This window comes from Neomonachus schauinslandi, chromosome 8 (genome assembly GCF_002201575.2).
Source record: "Neomonachus schauinslandi chromosome 8, ASM220157v2, whole genome shotgun sequence".
Taxonomy (NCBI): Eukaryota; Metazoa; Chordata; class Mammalia; order Carnivora; family Phocidae; genus Neomonachus; species Neomonachus schauinslandi.
This window is the reverse complement of record NC_058410.1, coordinates 118,814,435-118,833,375: the sequence shown is the minus strand read 5'-3', so window position 1 is coordinate 118,833,375 and position 18,941 is coordinate 118,814,435. Positions and strand designations below refer to the sequence as shown.

Sequence of the window (18,941 nt, the reverse complement as noted above, 5' to 3'; positions counted from 1 at the left end):
AAGGAGAAGCCAGGAAAGGAGGGAAAGGGAGCAGCCCTGAAATGGAAGGGAAACCTACAGAGAGCAGGATCCCTGAAAAAAAACCAAAGAAGTGAGAATGATCATGTATGTGTGTCAAATGCTGCTGGGAGAGTAAGATAAGGACAGAGAATTGGCCCCCTATCTGTTGATCTTGGCAAGAATGGACTCATAATGGTATAGAGACAAGAGCATGGTTATAATGGTTTAAGGGGAGAACGGGAGCTGAAAGAGCTATGGGAGCATCTTGCTCCCACTTCTGTTAAGTGGTACAGTTAGAAGCAAACCCAAATCTTGACTGTGGTGGTGGTTTAATGGTTGTATGTATGTCAAAACTTTGATCCAATTGTACATTTTGCAGTTTATTCCCTGACAATTTATTGTATGTGCAGTTTATTGTGTATCAATTATATCTCAGAAAAACTGTTAGCCCCACCACCACCACCAAAAATGAACCCAAGCTTCACCACTGTTAGGCGACAGTTCATCGTTTACGACTCTACACTTGATGGCTTTGCAACATATCTCAACACCAGGCCTCTTCCTAAGTAGATGGACTGCGTCTTTCTGCTCCTACCACTTAAAAAACAAAAACAAAGGAAAAAAGGATACCTCTGCTCCTCCGCACTAGCCCGAAATTACTACGTTCAGTACTTAGTCATGCAGCGTCGTGGAGTCACCGGCTCAGGATTCCCCGACAGCCCTAAGTGCTTTGTTGACGTTGTGGGACTAAGCGGACGCCGGCTCCGCCCAGTCCCCGCAGGCACGCCCCCGAGATGACGGCGCGGCGCGCACGTGCACCGCCGAAGGACGGGGCCGGCGGTGGAGAGCCCGCCCCCTTAGGGACCCCACGCTGCCGGAAGCGGAAATAGCGCCCGGCGTCTCCAGAGTAGCTGCAACTGCCACCGAGATGCCGAAGGGACCCAAGCAGCAGCCGCCGGAACCCGAATGGATCGGGGATGGAGAGAGTACGAGCCCCACAGGTGAGGCTGATAGGCAGGGAACCAACGAGGGAGAAAAGGGGAGAAGAGAGTACGCGTGTTTTAGGAAGGGGTCACGGGGTGTGTGACAGACCGGGCCGTGAGGAAGGCCACTGCGCATGCGTATAATGGGGCTGGAAAGTGTTTACCCAGGCCGCAGGGAGTTGGGTGGGAGCGAAAGAAAAAGTGCCGGGCTGTCGCGAACGAGTTTCAGTGGGACTGGGCAAGAGACAAGGAAAAGCATATGGTGCTTTGGGAGAGATGGGGAGAAATCAGAAAGTCCCCTTTCTCTTTTGGACATCTTCCCCATCATACTGTATTCCACATTCCACAGGAATCTGTAAGCAGTGCCTCATACCTCTCCCACTGCGCGCTCATGCACGCGCGCACACATACCACGCCACCCACCCATACCCGCTCGGGGGCGAGGGGATGACTTCCTCTTGAGCTCTTGCATAATACACATCAGGTTCATCTGGAGCAGGAGTGTAGTGTAGCTAGCTACTGGGTGTTGGAATGAGAGTTAAGGTTTACTTAAAAGTAGCGAATGTTTGTTGAGCAGCTGCTTTTAATCACGATATATACTGTGCTTGGGGGCCGGGGAGAAAAAAAATATGAAGACATACTCTCAAATTTGAAGGCACTCCAAGGGGAGAGAAAATGGATACAAATAATTACTAGATACACAGTGACTAATTTTACAAGCATTCATTGGGTGCCTCTTGTATACCTGGTAGAGAACTGGGAATGTAGAGATTAAAAAATAAGACTTGCCCCAAAGGGGCACCCAGTTTAATGGAGGGGACAGCATTAATCAGAAAGTAGTTGACGGAGTGATGAATGTACTTGAGAATGCTATGAGACTAGAGCAGAGAGGAGAAGCATCTATTCAGACAGATAGGGTAGGAATGTCCGCAAATCCTCTCAGGAATATGTGGTAGCTGAGTTGATTCTGGAAGGATCAGTGTGTGTTAGCCAGGGGAGAAGCATTCCAAGCAGAGGAAGAAGTCTGTGCAAAGGTAAAGACAGGTGAGCCTGGCTGGTTCCCAGTATTGAGTGACTAATGTGATGGGGTTGGAAGGATGTGCAGGAGACAAATAATGGAAGACTTCATACACTATTCCAAAGACTTTAATCCTGAAGACATTAAGGAGGACTCATTAAAGTGCTTAAGGAATGATCTGATCAACTCATCCCGACAACACTGAGCAGTGGAGAATGGCTTGAATTGGTCAAGATTGGAGGCAGGATGACCATGGAAGAGGCTCTGGCGATGATTTAGGTGAGAAGTAGTAAGAGACTAAGCCAAGGCAGTGAAGACTAAAGAGTTACTGAGGAAATAGCATTGAGCAGGTCTGAGAACTGACTGAAGGAAGAAAGAAGAAGAAGGACACTCAAGTAACTCAGTGGGTAGTAGACTATTGCTTGAAATCAGGAATGGGCTGTAGGATTGGGAGTGGGAAGAGATAAGGTCAATTTTTGAATGCCAAGTTGGGGATTTCTGGGAAACTTCTAAAGCAGATGGCAAGAAGAGAGATCTTAGGCTGGAAGTAAAAATACAGGTGTGTTGTTGAAACATTGGATGCAGAGAAGTCTGCTAGGGAGCGTATGCAGATTGAAGCCAAAAGAGGACAGAAGACAGGAACCCGAAAGAACCTCAACAATTAAAGGAAGTAAGGGAAGGAGGCAGAAGAGATGAGACTGAAAAAGGTGAGCCGTCAGAGAAACTAGAGGCAGACCAGAAGCAACAAGATCCCTGAAATTAAGTAAAGACAGGAGGGAAGTAAAACATTGACGAGGTGGTAGCATGGAATGTTGCAGAGAAGTATTGCAAAATCAGGACTAAAAATACACTTTTTGGGTTGAGCACCTAAGGGGACAGTGACAACTTTGGCAAATTGGATTTGAAGTATGTTCGGAAAGGAGTGGGAAATGAAGCAGAGCTGGTGTGGACTGTACTTTGGAGACTTCGTGAAGACAAGGGTAGCAAACAGTAATTGGGCGAGGAGATGTTAAGGTTAAGGGAAGTGTTCTGTTAGGCTTTGGAGTTAGGAGCAGCTTAAGTGGTGTCCTGAAGGGGAGGAGCTGTTTGTTAGAGGAAGATACAGCATTGCTTAAGCCATACTTAGCTTTTTCCTGGACCAAAGTGAGGTTTAAAATTCAAAAGAGATTTAAAGGAAGGAGAGTTGATGTGGTTGTGTTAGGCTTGGGGAGAAATTAGTACCTGGGACGAGTCACTCCTCAGCGTTGTCAAAGTGAGCTGATCATGCCATTCCTTCTTCTCTACGGCAGTGGGTCCTCTGTCTTAATATCCTTAGGATTGGGGCGTCTGAGTGGTGCAGTCGGTTAAGCGTCAGACTCTTGGTTTTGGCTCAGGTCGTGATCTCTGGGTCATGATATCGAGCCCCGAGTCAGATGTCAGGCTCCGTGCTCAGTGCGGAGTCCGCTTAAGACTCTTTTTCCTCGGGGTGGCTGGCTGGCTCAGTCGGTTAGGCGTCTGCCTTCAGCTCAGGTCATGATCTTAGGGTCCTGGGATCGAGTTCCGCGTCGGGCTCCTTGCTCAGCGGGGGGCCTGCTTCTCCCTCTGCCTGCTGCCCCCGTGCTTGTGCATGTGCCCGCGCACTCTCTCTCTCAAATAAAATCTTAAAAAAAAAAAAAACAACTCTTTCTCCCTCTCTCTCTGCCCCTCCCCCTACACTCTCTTTCTCTAAAATAAATAGAATCTTTAAAGCAACAACAACAAAAATGTCCTTAGGATTAAACTCTTTGGAATAGCATATAAAACCTTTCATTATTTTTTCTGCACATCTTTTCAACTCACGATGTGGGGATCAAATTTTGAAATATGTTGTGGATGGAAGACACAGATTAAGCAAAGACAGACTACGTGTGCCTGGGAAGGAGAGGTCAATGTCCAGAACATAGGTGTGGGTAGGGAAACACATAGCAGAAAAGGTAGGATAGGGCCCTTTTAGTTTGCAAAGCCTTAAATTACAGGGATTGTCCTTTGATAATTCCAGTTTTAGGCAGAGTAGATGTTCAGTAAAATGTTCCTGAATAATGGATTACTGTGGACTATGTGGAATTTTAGCCTAAAAATACTTAATGTGGGGGACGTCTGGCTGTCTCAGTTGGCAGAGAATGTGACTCTTGATCTCAGGATCAGGAGTTCAAGCCCTACGTTGCGCATGGAGTCTACCTTTAAAAAAAAAAAAGAGAGAGATGGGGCGCCTGGGTGGCTCAGTCGTTAAGCAAGCGTCTGCCTTCGGCTCAGGTCATGATCCCAGGGTCCTGGGATCGAGCCCCACATCGGGCTCCCTGCTCTGCGGGAAGCCTGCTTCTCCCTCTCCCACTCCCCCTGCTGTGTTCCTGCTCTCGCTATCTCTCTCTCTGTCAAATAAATAAATAAAATCTTTAGAAAAAAAAAAAACTTAATGTGGTAGGTAGTAGAAAGCCTTTCTTTCCTTCTTTCTTTCTTTCTTTCTTTCTTTCTCTCTCTCTCTCTCTTTCTCTTTCTTTCTAGCTAAATGGTTACAGAAGTGCTCCTGGATAGAACTGGATACCAGTGGATGGATGGGATTGTTTGGAGGGGAATATGATGGTGGGTAGGCCTGGACAGGAAGAGAAGTTTTGAGGCTCCTGGTTGCATCCCTGTCTGATGGGGGCAGGGAGAGAGGAAGTTAGGCAGAGTAGTAGAGGGAGTTGCCTTCAGGGAAACAGGGTTGGATAGAACGCGGGGGCTGGAATTTGTTCAGTCAGATTTTATATAGGACATCCCACTTTCATCCATGGGAACCCAAGCCAGACAGTCTGTCAGGTTATTCTCTGGGATGAAAGACTGATGTACAAACAGTTAAATAAAACGCAGTGTGATTTGTGCTAGAATGTGATGTGAGCAGAGAAGGTGGCGCATAGACCCAGATACTCGTTTACTTACCAGAGAGCTCTGTTTACATGATCCTGTGCTTTTCACAAATGATACGGGAAACTGAATTTATAACAGTTTTGTCCTACTTTTCCCCTCATGGGCGGCAGGGGTGGGGAGAGGGGACCTTCCCTTCCAGTATATTCTGAGTTAATAAATGGTACCACTAGTGCAACTAATTTTGCCAAGCTAAAAATATAGGAGTCATTGGGGCACCTGGTCGGTGGAGTGTAGGACTCTTGATCTCGGGGTTGTGGGCTTGAGCCCCATGGTGGGTATAGAGATTACTTAAAAATAAATAAAATAATAAAATAAATAAAATCTTTAAAAAACAAAAAACATAGGAGTCATCTCTGAATATTGTGGCTGCTTACTTCCCACCTCTGTCTTTACCGTATGAATTCTCCTTCTCCCTTCCACTGCCACCAAGGCACCATTGTCTTTTGTGGGACAGTGCAGATGCCTAGGGAATGATAGAAAATAGTAAAATAGGGTGGAGCCACTGAGAGCTTTGCAGGGAAGGTCATGCTGCTTTGGAATTTGTAGATAAGCATTCACAATGTCTGCTTAACCTTCTAGACAAAGTGGTGAAGAAGGGGAAGAAGGACAAAAAGACCAAAAAAACGGTGAGGAAATGAGGGTTGTGGGTGAGAAACGACCATGGGTGTTTCCAATCAAAATATGACCATGCGGGATACCTGGGTGGCTCAGTTGGTTAAGCATCTGCCTTCAGCTCAGGTCATGATCTCAGGGTCCTGGGATCGAGTTCTGCATCGGGCTCCCTGCTCAGCGGCGAGTCTGCTTCTCCCTCTCCCTCTGTGATCTCTCTCACTTTTGCTCTCTCAAATAAATAAAATCTTAAAAAAAAAAAAAAAATATGGCCATGTGAAGGAGGTGGGGGGTTCAAGGGAGGAGGAAAGATCTTGTCAAGAGAGGAGGGAAGGTGAGAATGGACTGGAGGGTCAGTGGGCCTGTGTTGGCAGAGAAGGGCTTGGTTGGTCTCAGAGACACATTTACCTGTATCTTAATTCCTTTGCAGTTCTTTGAGGAGCTAGCTGTAGAAGACAAACAGGCTGGGGAAGAAGAGAAAGTGCTCAAGGAGAAGGAGCAACAGCAACAGCAGGTTCAAGTGTTAGGGGGTCCATCCACCAGCCCCTGCCTAGCCCACGTTGGTTCCCTGAGCTCATGGGGAACTCTCTTGGGCAGAGATGCAGCAGGGGACTGGGCTTCATTGTCTTACTCTGTTTTCCTTTCAGCAGCAAAAAAAGAAACGAGACACCCGAAAAGGCCGGCGAAAGAAGGATGTGGATGATGATGGAGAAGAGAAAGAGCTCATGGAGCGTCTTAAGAAGCTCTCTGTGCCAGCCAGTGATGAGGAGGATGAGGGTAAATAAATGACCTGAGGGGAAATGGGTTCCCAGAATCCCTGAATCATGAATAGTAAAGTGCCTCATTCCTTGTTCTTTGAGTTGGATTAGACTGAAGAACCAGACATTATAATCATTTCCTACCTCATCGTCTCCCCTTATCATTTCAGTCCCTGCCCCCGTACCCCGAGGAGGGAAGAAAACTAAGGTAAGCCATATGTGTTGTAAACAGGGACCCCAAGGGGGCAGCCTTGACCATCCCACTGACTTCTCTGGCCCTTTCATTCTCTAGGCTGGTAATGTTTTTGCAGCCCTGATTCAGGATCAGAGTGAGGGTGAAGAGGAAGAAGAAAAACATCCTCCTAAGCCTGCCAAGCTGGAGAAGAATCGGATCAATAAGGTGAAAGTGGCAGCTCTGCTGGTCACTCCCACCCCCACGTAGCGCCTTCTGGCTGTGGTGTGGTAATTGCTTTGCTTTTTTCCCTGCGTTTATTTATTTAAATTTTAATTTTTTTTTAAGATTTATTTTTAAGTAATCTCTACACCCAAGTGGGGCTTGAACTCACAACCCTGAGATCAAGAGTCAGATGTTCCACTGACTGAGCCAGCCAGGCCCCCCTTTTCCTGCTTTTAAACCAGTTCTTGTAGGGGCGTCTGGGTGGTTCAGTTGGGTAAGCATCCAGCTCTTGATCTCAGCTCAGGTCTTGGTCTCAGGGTCGTGGGTTCAAGCCCTGCGAGTTTAAGCCCTGCTTTGGGCTCCATACTGGGCATGAACCCTGCTAATTAATTAATTCATACATACGTACAAACTAACTAACAAGTTCTTCTAGGTTTGTCTTCCTGAGACTATCAGATTAGCTTTTTAATATCTATTCTCATCACTCAGAAGTCTGCAATGATTCTGTGGCCTTCAGACTCAAAATCTGAAACAAAGGACCTCAAGTCTTTGCTCTTCCACTTGGACCCTTCTGCAGGGTTACTTGGGATTCTTCCATGTGTGTGTTTTAGATCAGCCTGTTCATACCTCAGCATTCATTTCTATGTCTTTTGAAGCATTTTTTGGAGGTTTTTGTTTGTTTGTTTTAAGTAATTTTTATATCCAATTACATCCCAAACCCCAAAGTCAAGAATCACATGCTCTACCAACTGAGCCAGCCAGACACCCTGAAGCCTTTCTTTGTTCTTTATGCTGTGTCTTCCCTTTTCCTTCGAATGCCTTTTCCAAGCTCAACATCCATTATCTCCTCTCAAGATTTGCCCTCTCGAAGCCCTCCAGTGCTAGTGCCACCCCACCCACATTGCTTGTTTTCCTGATTTCACGGTCCCTTAGCTTTGCTAACATCATCTAATTAGCTCTTCACTGTTTCATCTCAAGCCGGAAGCTAGGGTTTTCCTAGATCTCGTTTTGTCTTCAGCAGCACTTGGTACAGTTAATTCCCAGTTCTAGATTCCTTAGAAATGCTTAGTAAAGGGGCGCCTGGGTGGCTCAGTCAGTTAAGTGGCTGCCTTCAGCTCGGGTCATGATCCCGGGGTCCTGGGATCGAGCGCCATGTCAGGCTCCCTGCTCAGCGGGGAGCCTGCTTCTCCCTCTCATTCTGCCTGCCTCTCTGCCTACTTGTGCTCTCTCTCTCTCTCTGTCAAATAAATAAATAAAATCTTTAAAAAAAAAAAATACTTAGTAAACAACAAGGTAGTAAATTAATTTTCTGTCTGTGTGTGTTCTCTAGGCTGTATCTGAGGAACAACAGCCTGGGCTGAAGGGCAGAAAGGGAAAGGAAGAGAAGTCAAAGGGGAAGGCCAAGGTGAGGGAGTATTGGCAGGAGGAGGGTCCCCTGCTGGCTCTCAGGAATTAGAACATTTCATCAGACCTGCTGTCTTCCCTGTTAGCCTCACAATAAATTTGCTGCTCTGGACAATGAAGAGGAGGAGGATGAAGAAGAAGAAATAACAAAAGAAAAGGAGCCACCCAAACAAGGGAAGGAGAAGGCCAAGAAAGCAGAGCAGGTGTATATTTTGGTGTTGGGAAAAGATGGGCTGAGGGACTATCACTCTGTGGCCCTTGTTTTGGGGAGGGGAGGAGAACCTGGGGGTGTTTTTACTACTACGGGAGTTGACAAGCATCTGTAAAGGGCTACATAGTAAATATTTCTGGCTTTGTGGACCACATACCATCTCTGATGCATATTCTTTTTTTAAAAACGACTCTTTGAAAATGTAAAACCATTCTTAGCTTGTGGGCCATATAAAAATAGGCATCAGGTAAGCTTTGGCCCATGCCCCATTCAGCTCTTGATTCAGAGAGGAAAGGACCCTGGTGTTAGCCTCAGATGATCTGGGTTCTGGCTCTGCCATTCACCAGCTGTGTGACCTTTGCACCTCAGGGGGCTCAGTTGTCTGTGTGATCTAGTGATTTCTGAGGTCCCTGCACCTCTAGCACTTTCTGGATTCACGTAGATCACTCAGTGCTGTATGTTAGGGTTCCTGGACCTTTTCTTTGCATGTTAGCATGTAAGCCACAGAAATTCATTTGATACATGAAGAAAGGAACCTGTTTCATTTATTCCCCTCCCTCCCAGTGGTATGGGTAGTTAAACTTGTAGGTATGTAGAATTGTTAATATTTTATACATGCATGTTCATACCATTTGTCTTATATAATTCCTGGTGGCAGAAGTGGCTGAAGGACTCGAGGGAGCCCGGGGGTGTGTATGAGAGTGAGAGCACCCAGCAAGATATTTCAGAACTCGGGGTGGAGAAGGAACAAGCTGTGGGACTGGGTGAATGACATGAAATCTGAGTTCTAGAAGGAGTCTCTTGTTTTTTTATCACCCCCTGGTTCTCACAGGGTTCAGAGGAAGAAGAGGAAGAAGAGGAAGGGGAGTCTAAGGCTGATGATCCTTATGCTCACCTTAGCAAAAAGGAGAAGAAAAAGCTGAAGAAACAGGTAAGACCTTGGTCGAAGTTAGGAGCATTTGGTTTTTTTAATATTTCAGTGGGGGTGGGTAGTGCACCTGGCTGGCTCAGTCGTTAGAGCATGCGACTCTTGATCTTGGGGTTGTAACTTCAAGCCCCGCCTTGGGCATAGAGATTACTTAAAATCTTTAAAAACATATGTTTTCAAATAGGGGATCTCTGAATTGAGAGGGCAAGAAAAGAGAGCTTCGGGGGTTACTGCAAGAAAAACAGTTGGAGTAAGGAAAGAAGTGTATCCTGTTAGCTTTTTTTTTTTTGGTGGCTGATGACATGTGGCTGTGTTGTGACGGATAACTGGCAGACAGTGGCCTCATAAATGATTTTCCTTCCTTCTCAGATGGAGTACGAGCGCCAGGTGGCTTCATTAAAAGCAGCCAATGCTGCTGAAAACGATTTCTCCGTGTCCCAAGCAGAGATGTCCTCCCGCCAAGCCATGTTAGAAAATGCATCTGACATTAAGGTAAGGTCTGAGGGGGCTCCCGCCCAACCATTTTGCTCAGGGAAGTGCCACCTTTCCCTGAGTGGCCATGGCAGCCGAGGAAGTAAGGTATGAGTGGCTTAGTCCACTGGAAGAAAGCTGGGAGGTGTGTTCCATACCTTGAGTTCTGCCACCTTCAGCGAGAAAATAAGAAAATCAACAGAAGTAGAGGGGTCCGCCCTTGGGGGCTAAGTAGGGTGGGATGGGCTAGACTGGCTTAGAATCTGGGAGACTGGGCGCCTGGGTGGCTCAGTTGGTTAAGCGACTGCCTTCGGCTCAGGTCATGATCCTGGAGTCCCGGGATCGAGTCCCGCATCGGGCTCCCTGCTCGGCAGGGAGTCTGCTTCTCCCTCTGACCCTCCCCCATCTCATGCTCTCTCTCTCTGTCTCATTCTCTCTCTCAAATAAATAAATAAAATCTAAAAAAAAAAAAGAATCTGGGAGACTGCTGTCTAAAGCAGTGGACAGGAAGGAGACCAGCGTGGTGAGGAGAGGGCCGTGCTGGAGCTGTCTGTCAGAGGCTTCTGAGCAGGGAGAAAGTTGCAGCTGCTGTGTGAGAGGGGGGCTCTCATATACTTACTCCTTCCCTCTGCCACTGTTTCCCTGATGACAACAGCTGGAAAAGTTCAGTATCTCGGCCCACGGCAAGGAGTTATTTGTCAACGCAGACCTGTACATCGTAGCTGGCCGCCGCTACGGGCTAGTGGGGCCCAATGGGTGAGGAGAGGGGCTGGAGCTGTACAGGGGAAGGGGCTGGAAGGAAAATAAGAAATTTTTCAGGGGTGGCTTGGTCCCAGTAGTTCTCATTCCCCAGCAAGGGCAAGACCACTCTCCTCAAGCATATCGCCAACCGGGCCTTGAGCATCCCTCCCAACATCGACGTGCTGCTGTGTGAGCAGGGTGAGGCCAGTGGTGGGACAGGGGCTTGCGGGGGAGGTGAAGCGGGTCTGAGGGGTGGGCAGTTGGGGGAGAAGAGTCAACCAAGAATAGAAGAAATTGTGGTTATGGTGGGGCAAGCGTTCTGGGGGAGATTGGGGACAGGGAGATGGATGCTAAGGAGAGGAGAGACTAGAGAATATTTTATTTGGAACAAGTACAAAGTGTTGGGCAAGGTCAGGCAAACCAGAAATAGAGCGGAAGGAAAGAAGGAATGGGAGTCTTGGCTCTCTGGGTGACCTGTCTCTTCTCCCCTTGCCCCCCAGAGGTGGTAGCAGATGAGACGCCAGCCGTGCAGGCTGTTCTTCGAGCCGACACCAAGCGACTGAAGCTGCTGGAAGAGGAGCGACGGCTCCAGGGGCAGCTGGAGCAGGGAGATGACACAGCTGCTGAGAGGCTAGAGAAGGTAGAGGAGATGGCGCAGGGGACATGGGCTAAGTCTTGGGGGTTTCTGGCACCTTCAGACATGTGTCCTCTTCTCCCTCCTCCAGGTGTATGAGGAATTGCGGGCGACCGGGGCAGCAGCTGCAGAGGCCAAAGCCCGGCGGATCCTGGCTGGTCTGGGCTTCGACCCTGAAATGCAGAATCGGCCCACACAGAAGTTCTCGGGGGGTTGGCGCATGCGTGTCTCCCTGGCCAGGTGGGCCACCCACATCACCACCCTCCCCCTTCCAGCCTCCATTTGCTGGGGGGCTTTCCCTTCTTCCCATTCTAAGGCCAGGAGGGAGTTTTAAGGCTTTCTACTGCCTCCCATATCGTCTGCATTATCAGACTCAAGATCTTTCCTCCCTACCTGGTAGTACATTTTCAATGACATCTCCTGCACAGGAGCTTCTCTGAGGAGAGATGGGGAAGGAGTGTTCTGTGGGATTTTCTGAGCAAAGACCTTCCTACCCCGATCCTACATTCTGCCACCCCACCCTCTAGGGCGCTGTTCATGGAGCCCACACTGCTGATGTTGGATGAGCCCACTAACCACCTGGACCTCAATGCTGTCATCTGGCTCAATAAGTGCGTCACCCTCGATTACAGTCTTTGTATCATTGGTTCCCATTCTGTCCTTGTCTCCTCTAGCTGTTCACACTCTGTCCTTACAGTCTAGCACTTCCTCTTTTCCTCCCTTTTTTCGTTGTCTGTCTACTTCCCCTGACTTAACCCTAACCTGACCATTGTGACATGTCCACACTCTTTTCCAAAACCCAGCTACCTCCAGGGCTGGCGGAAGACATTGCTCATCGTCTCCCATGACCAGGGCTTCCTGGATGATGTCTGCACCGATATTATCCATCTTGATGCCCAGCGGCTCCATTACTATCGGGGCAATTACAGTAAGTAGGATCATTTGTAGGAGGAGGAAAGAGATGAGGCCTCAAGAAAGGGCCTCAGAGGAAGGCCGCATAGGGATGTAGTGATAAGCTAAGTCTTCAGAGTCTAGACAGTGATGCCCCCCTCTGTCCTTACTGGTCCCGGTTGTCCCTCTGCTCGGGAGAAAGACAATGGTTGATGCTCATCCTCCTTTTCTGCCGTAGTGACCTTCAAGAAGATGTATCAGCAGAAGCAGAAAGAACTGCTGAAGCAGTATGAGAAGCAGGAGAAAAAGCTGAAGGAGCTAAAGGCAGGTGGCAAGTCCACCAAGCAGGCGGTGAGCACCTGGGGATCTTCCTGGCCTGGGGGGGGCTCTTCTCTCAGTACGGAGAAAGGGGGGCCTCTGGGACACCACCCTTCATTTCAGGGACTGCTGTGAAGGGTGCGGATTTCTCCTTTTCACCTTCCTTTCCAGGAAAAGCAAACAAAGGAAGCCCTGACTCGAAAGCAGCAGAAATGCCGGAGGAAAAACCAGGATGAGGAATCACAAGAGGCTCCGGAGCTCCTGAAGCGCCCCAAGGACTACACTGTGCGCTTCACTTTCCCTAACCCCCCGCCGCTCAGCCCTCCTGTGCTGGGTCTGCACGGTGAGCGGCTGCAGAGTCCGGCAGCACAGGGCTCAAGCATGTGCACCCCACGTCCTCCACCCAGCATGGGATCCATTCCTCTTCAAGGCCAGGACAGGACCTTCAGGGGGACCCTGAACAGAAAGTGAATCACTTCTTTTCCTGGTTCTCAGGTGTGACGTTTGGTTATGAGGGGCAGAAACCACTCTTCAAGAATCTGGATTTTGGCATTGACATGGACTCAAGGAGTGAGTTGGTGTCGAGTGCTTAGGGATGGGGAGCTGGACTGCAGGGACAGTTTCTGGGGACCTCTTTAACTACCTGTCTTCCTCCTTGCAGTCTGCATCGTGGGCCCTAACGGCGTGGGGAAGAGCACCCTGCTCCTGCTGCTGACGGGCAAGCTGACACCAGTAAGTCCTGGAGCCAGGACAGGAGAGCGGGACAAGTGTGAAAAGGCGCTGTTCACCAGATGCTAGAAGCAGGGAGCCCCCTTCTGTGCTGGAGATTTTAATACGGAACTCACCATCGAGGACTCATTGTCCTGAGAGGTGCTATAGAGGAGAACACTGTAGATCAGCGTCGGAGGGGAGAGCCAGGAGAAGAGGAACTGGACTGGGGGTACCCCTCCCCCACGTGTGTTTTGGTTATACGAGAAATGCAAGTCCATTATAGAATGCTTAGAAATTGCATTAAGTCAGAGAAAACTCTAGAGATCACTGGTATTAATTTTGATGGATTGCTTTTTCTTTTTTTCTCTGCAAATGTGCATATAATTTTTTTTTAACAAAAATGGGCTCTCAGATGAATTGTTTTACAGCTAGTTCTTTCAGGTAATGTACATTAAGCATTTTTCCATGCCAGTAGTTATCTGTGTCTTTTGTGGGTCCACTATGATTTATTTGTTGTCAGTCACTTCGATCATTTCTGTTTTTTCACTGAAGGTCAGTTGTATAGTAAATATTCTTACCGTATGCGTTCATGAATGTAGTGTTTTTTTAGGATATCCTCCTTAGAATTGCTTTTAGGACTTTTACAACACACTGCCATACTGTGCTTTAGAGTGGTTGTAGCCCTCTTTACTCCCTCCAGGAAAGTGTTGAGAAGGGCCCTTTTCTTCACACACCACACGGTGTTTTTAGATCCTCTCACAAACTGTCTCTTAACCCCTATCTGAGGCTGAAAAAGATGCCATTGGTGGGTCTTCCTGGGTGGGAAGGGGGTGTTCTTTGGTTGTGGTCAGTCCCCTCCTGGTTCTGAATCTGTGCTTTTTGTCTCCCCTCTTTATTTTCCTTTCACCGCCCTTTGGCTCTGTGCTCTTCTCCTTTCTCGGGTGTGCCATTGTCACATTAGGGAGAACATCCGGGTTCCCTTTCCTGCATGGACTACCGATTCCGGTATCTGTCTCCCCTTCAGAAAAGTTGGGATATGGAGCGGCAGCACCTCTCCCCTTTTCCTTATCTTCCCACATACTTTTTCCTTGCAGACTCGTGGAGAAATGAGAAAGAACCACCGGCTGGTAAGTTGGCTTTGGAAATTAAGGAATAAAGAGTCTGAGAGAGGAAGTATGATTTTCACAGACCACCTCCCTCTCTTGGGCAGAAAATTGGCTTCTTCAACCAGCAGTATGCAGAGCAGCTGCGCATGGAGGAGACGCCCACTGAGTATCTGCAGCGGGGCTTCAACCTGCCCTACCAGGATGCCCGGAAGTGCCTGGGCCGCTTTGGCCTTGAGAGTCACGCCCACACCATCCAGATCTGCAAACTCTCTGGTACCACTGTAGGGGGCTAGGGAAGGTGTCGTCCTCCTTAATTTTCACACTTCCAGACTATACTTCGAGTCAGAAGAGAAGAGGGGCTACGACTTGGGGAATCTCTGCATACACACATTCAGCTTATCTTCAGAAACATAAGGCAGTGAAGTGTGATGGCCCTCCTCTTTCCTTTGCTACAGGTGGGCAGAAAGCCCGAGTTGTGTTTGCTGAGCTGGCTTGTCGGGAGCCTGATGTCCTCATCTTGGTGAGTGAGGTGGACTGCGGGGGGGGGGCTAAATGTGACAGTAATGAAAGGAATTGTAATGCTTGGTCACGGAATGTCTCCTCCGTAGGACGAACCCACCAATAACTTGGACATCGAGTCTATTGATGCTCTCGGGGAAGCCATCAATGAATACAAGGGCGGTAAGTTGGCTCAGGTTGCACCCTCTTCCTTTCCTTGGGGACCAGGCTGTAGTGTCCCTTCGCCAGAGCTCCCTTCTTTCAGGTTCTGATTCCCCTCTGCCGCCTCCCTCCCTGCCCTCCATTCTCTCATCTTTTTTCAAAGCTGTGATTGTCGTCAGCCACGATGCCCGACTCATCACAGAAACCAACTGCCAGCTGTGGGTGGTGGAGGAGCAGAGTGTTAGCCAGATCGATGGTGACTTCGAGGACTATAAACGGGAAGTGTTGGAGGCCCTGGGCGAAGTCATGGTCAACAGACCCCGAGAGTGAGTTTTCCTTCTGGGAGTCTCCTGAACAACAAGCTTGCGTGGCCTACAAGTCCCCTGTTGTCTCCCTTTCTCCGCTTGGACACCTTCCTCTGGTCTGCAGCTGACCCAGCAGCTACTTAGGCACAGGAAGGCGGAGCATGATCTTGATGTGACCAGGGTACCACTTTGATCGGTTCCTTTTCTCTGAAAGACCGGTCTTGTTTCAGTTTTCTTCAGATAACTAAGCTGGCCTTATCGTTGACGTCCCTCCGTATACAGAGGTGACCTTCACTGTGTAGGCTCCATCCAGCCAAGCTTAAGTGGCCAGTTGTCTCGAGACGCTTTTATCATTAAGAACCCTGCCTCTGGTCCACCTGAAAGCTTCAGGCCCAGCTGGTCTCCTGGTCTCTGAGTGGTGCTGCTCGTTTCTGGTGGATTTAATCTTGACTTACCGACACAAACAGCCGTTGCAGTGCAGTGCTGGAGGCAGGTTCTGAGGCCTGTGTTATTACTCAGCCCAGGGTTTGGTGCCTGCAGTCACTTGCCTAGTTGGGGACTTGGGGGCAGGAAAGAATTGCCACTCAACTTGAATCTCCCTTTACAAGGGGAAGAAATAAAGGAGTTGTTGCCGCTTAGCTGTTTGGAGATTTCGTGGGAATTGGGACTGTTCTCCGTTTTTATTTGCTTTTTGTCTGTTTGCTAGCAGCGTTCGGTATCCACTCTTCCCCACTAATACCGATGGCTCTAACTTGCAATCTTAATGCATTTTAGATGGTGCTTGCTGTTTGAGGGGCCTCCCTCCCTTCCTCCAACCCTTCAGGCAGTAAGGAAAAGGTTCATCCCCTCCATCTGGGACTCCTGGGCCTCTCACTGTCCAAGCTCTGCCCTGTGGCAGAGTACCGATCCTCTCAAAAGTTTCTGAGTCAACCATTGTGTACAGCATTGTGGGGTATACAAAAAGGAAAAGACAAGGTCTACATCCATCAATAGTCTAGCTACAGAAGACTTAGAAAATGAGACTTGAGCGTAAAGGTGATTTAGTTAGTTGTCAAATGTGTGGTACTCTAGATTCTGTAAGTTGCCATATGCTCATAGAAGGGAAAGATTATCCAGAACTTGATTATTTGACTGACAGGATCACTTCAGGGTGGGCCTTTTAAAAAAGAAGAGGAATTTGAATAATGAGAGAATAGGGAGCTATTTTTGGAATCTGGGAAAAGAGCAGACCGAAGGCCTGGAAAGAAGAAAAAACTATTTTGGGAGTTAATGAGAAAGCATGGCTGGTGTGGCCATTTTTCTTGCTAGAGTTAGTTTGGAGAGGCAGCTTTGGAAAATAACCAGTGGCGAGTGGTTGGTGAGTTTAGGTGGTGGTGTGACTGTTAGAAGCATGTGAAGTGGAGCCCATGACTTGCTGCAAGTGAGGTAGCTAATGCTTAAGTGGGCTATGGGAGGGATGGGGAGGAAAGGACAGGAGAGAGGTATGGGAATTGGGGAGAATTCCAGAAGAGAATGATCTGATGTGTCCAGCTTTGGTTAAGACTTAGCATGGACATCTATTTTTGGTGAACTATTTTTTGACCATGTGAATAAATAATGGGCGTGAAGGACAGATTTTATACTGAAAGTGCAGGTTTGGTGTGGAGATATCATTGTTAGGAAACACCTCAAATTAGAGAGGAACCATCCCTCTTATGGAATTTGAGGGGAAAAAAATCAGGGTCTTGAACCAAGCACCTGAGTAAGATGTTTCTTGTAAAGTAATTTCCACACTTCTGTGAAGTAAATCTGTCACAGAACAGTGGGAGCCAGGGTTCAAGTCCACTTACTAATGGCATGATACTGGACAGGATACTTCACCTCTTGGTACCTCTTTTCTCATCTGTGAAATGAAGATGATAAAAAATACCTACCTCATAGGGTTATTAAGGGATTAGATACGTAATTATTTTGTAAAGTGCTTTAAATTTTTGCTTTTGTTACGTGTGTTTCACGTTACACATTACACTTAAAATTTTCAGTTCACTAGTCTAGAGGAGATGATACGTAAAATATGTAGGACTGTTATTTATAAAATGAATGCCAAAATTTTGCATTTCAAGTTTTTGATCACTAATTTCACTGCAAGTACTTCAGATGCTCCAAAATAGCTCCTGTCCATGGACACAAATTGCACTTTTTCCTTCAATATACATACTTAATAATGGAATTATTAATAATGCACTTAAATATGGGCCAAAGGCTCCTCCTCCTTCAAAAAAAAAAAAGGCAGCATAGAAATTAAATGCAAAAACAAAACAAAAAAAGCAAAAAAAAAAAAAGAAAGAAATTAAATGCAAGAAGAACAAAAAAGGTGTGCCTGGATGGCTTAGTCAGTTGAATGTCCAACTCTTGATTTTGGCTCAGGTTGTGATCTTAGGGTTGTGAGATCGAGCCCCGCGTTGGGCTCCCCGCTCAGCACAGAGTCAGCTTGGGATTCTCTCTCTCCCTCTGCCCATCCTCCTGCTTGTGTGCGCACACACAAGTGCACGCTCTTCCTCTCTGCCTCAAATAAATAAATCTTTTAAAAACATACAGTTTACATGATACAGTATATATGGATAACCCAAAGCCTGGAAAATGGGATTTTGTTAACAGAATTAAATATTCTTATTCATAAGCAACTTTTGTTTTCTATAAGTCATGCACTAATGTACATAATAAGTACCATAGAAATGTTTTTGAAAAGCAGAGTCTTCTGCACACCTTCCTAATGAAATGAAGACTCAGAGGACAGGGACCTGCCCACAGTGACCCACCCTCAACAGAGAGGGTTGTTGCTGATATGATGGCTCTTGGGGTTTTTTTGTTTGTTTTTTTGCTTTTATGATGGCCCTTGTTTATCTGACTCCAGTATCCTGGACCTCTTCACTCTTTGTGTAAAATGTGGACAAGGTGACCAAAGCATGAGTCCTGGAGGGGCATGAGAACCAGGATAGCACTGTTTTAGGAACACACAGGGGGGTTTTAGGGAACAGTGTCGTACTACAATTGGAAAAGCGAAAACCAGGAGAGAGCCCTGTGGCCATATAGCACTCAAACGAGGCCTGGGAGTGTCTGAAATTGCCGTTGTGTGGCCAGTGCTAAATGCAACAACGGAGACACTTGAACTAGCTGCTCTAGGGTAGTGGTTTTCACAGTGTCCCAGGCCAGCAGCATGAGCGTCACCTGGGAGTCTGTTAGTGCAAAGATAGGAACTCTGGTGCCTTTAGAGCATGTCAAAGGAAACATGGTGCTAGGAAAGTAGGGGGTCATCTTTAAATCACGTGAATAAGGAAGACATCTCAGGAAGTAACGTTAAAGCCAAGGCCTGAAGGTGGTGAAGGAACTAGGTGAGTGGGAAGGAAGAGCCCTGGGGAATGTGCAGAGGCCCTGAAGCTGGGAGGAGCTTGACATAGGCAAGATATGTGGCTTGAACTTAAGCAGGGGGGCCAGGACACTCCAGGCTTGTAAGCCTTGATGGGGGTGGGACACAATTTGAGGAGCAATGGGAGGCCACTGGCATCTGCACAGTGGTGAGAAATGATCTGTTTTCATTTTTACAAAAATTGTTCTGGTTGCTGGGTGGAGGACACAGGAGATACTGAGAGAAGGGTTGAGCCTTGGAAAAGAGCTACCCTTCTTCCTCTAAGAAAATGTAGACTCCGATATTTTCAGGTGAAGGGGAAGGGGTGCTCACATTGAATGGGGCTCACTCAGGAGTTTTGGTGCCAGAAGAGCAGCACTAAGTGTTGAGTTGGTGCTAGCAATTTGTACTGAGCCAAGATGGTAGGATTTCGTGTTTTTGCAACATTAGGTTTACTGCCCAAGAGTAGGAATGGGAGAATTAGAACAA

At 47.6% G+C, this 18,941-nt stretch overlaps 1 protein-coding gene across 5 annotated transcripts; it reads left to right on the top strand.

The window, feature by feature from the left end:
• The first annotated feature begins 882 nt into the window (after positions 1-882).
• On the top strand, positions 883-15,779 carry ABCF1 (ATP binding cassette subfamily F member 1). Of its 5 annotated transcripts, XM_044917568.1 has the most exons (25): positions 904-1,001; positions 5,503-5,549; positions 5,963-6,052; positions 6,180-6,309; positions 6,461-6,498; positions 6,583-6,690; positions 8,018-8,092; positions 8,178-8,294; positions 9,135-9,233; positions 9,600-9,722; positions 10,357-10,457; positions 10,555-10,640; positions 10,943-11,082; positions 11,168-11,316; positions 11,604-11,687; positions 11,880-12,004; positions 12,206-12,318; positions 12,457-12,628; positions 12,781-12,855; positions 12,947-13,017; positions 14,091-14,123; positions 14,207-14,375; positions 14,558-14,622; positions 14,711-14,783; positions 14,926-15,779. In XM_044917568.1, the coding sequence occupies exons 1-25, from the start codon at positions 929-931 to the stop codon at positions 15,090-15,092; spliced, it is 2,523 nt and encodes an 840-aa protein (XP_044773503.1). In that variant the 5' UTR covers positions 904-928; the 3' UTR covers positions 15,093-15,779. The 5 variants fall into 5 exon arrangements, with proteins under 5 accessions (XP_044773501.1, XP_044773503.1, XP_044773504.1 ...); XM_044917569.1 differs by having other exon boundaries at positions 5,963-6,046; positions 14,091-14,375; XM_044917570.1 differs by lacking the exon at positions 9,135-9,233.
• The last annotated feature ends 3,162 nt before the right edge of the window (positions 15,780-18,941 follow it).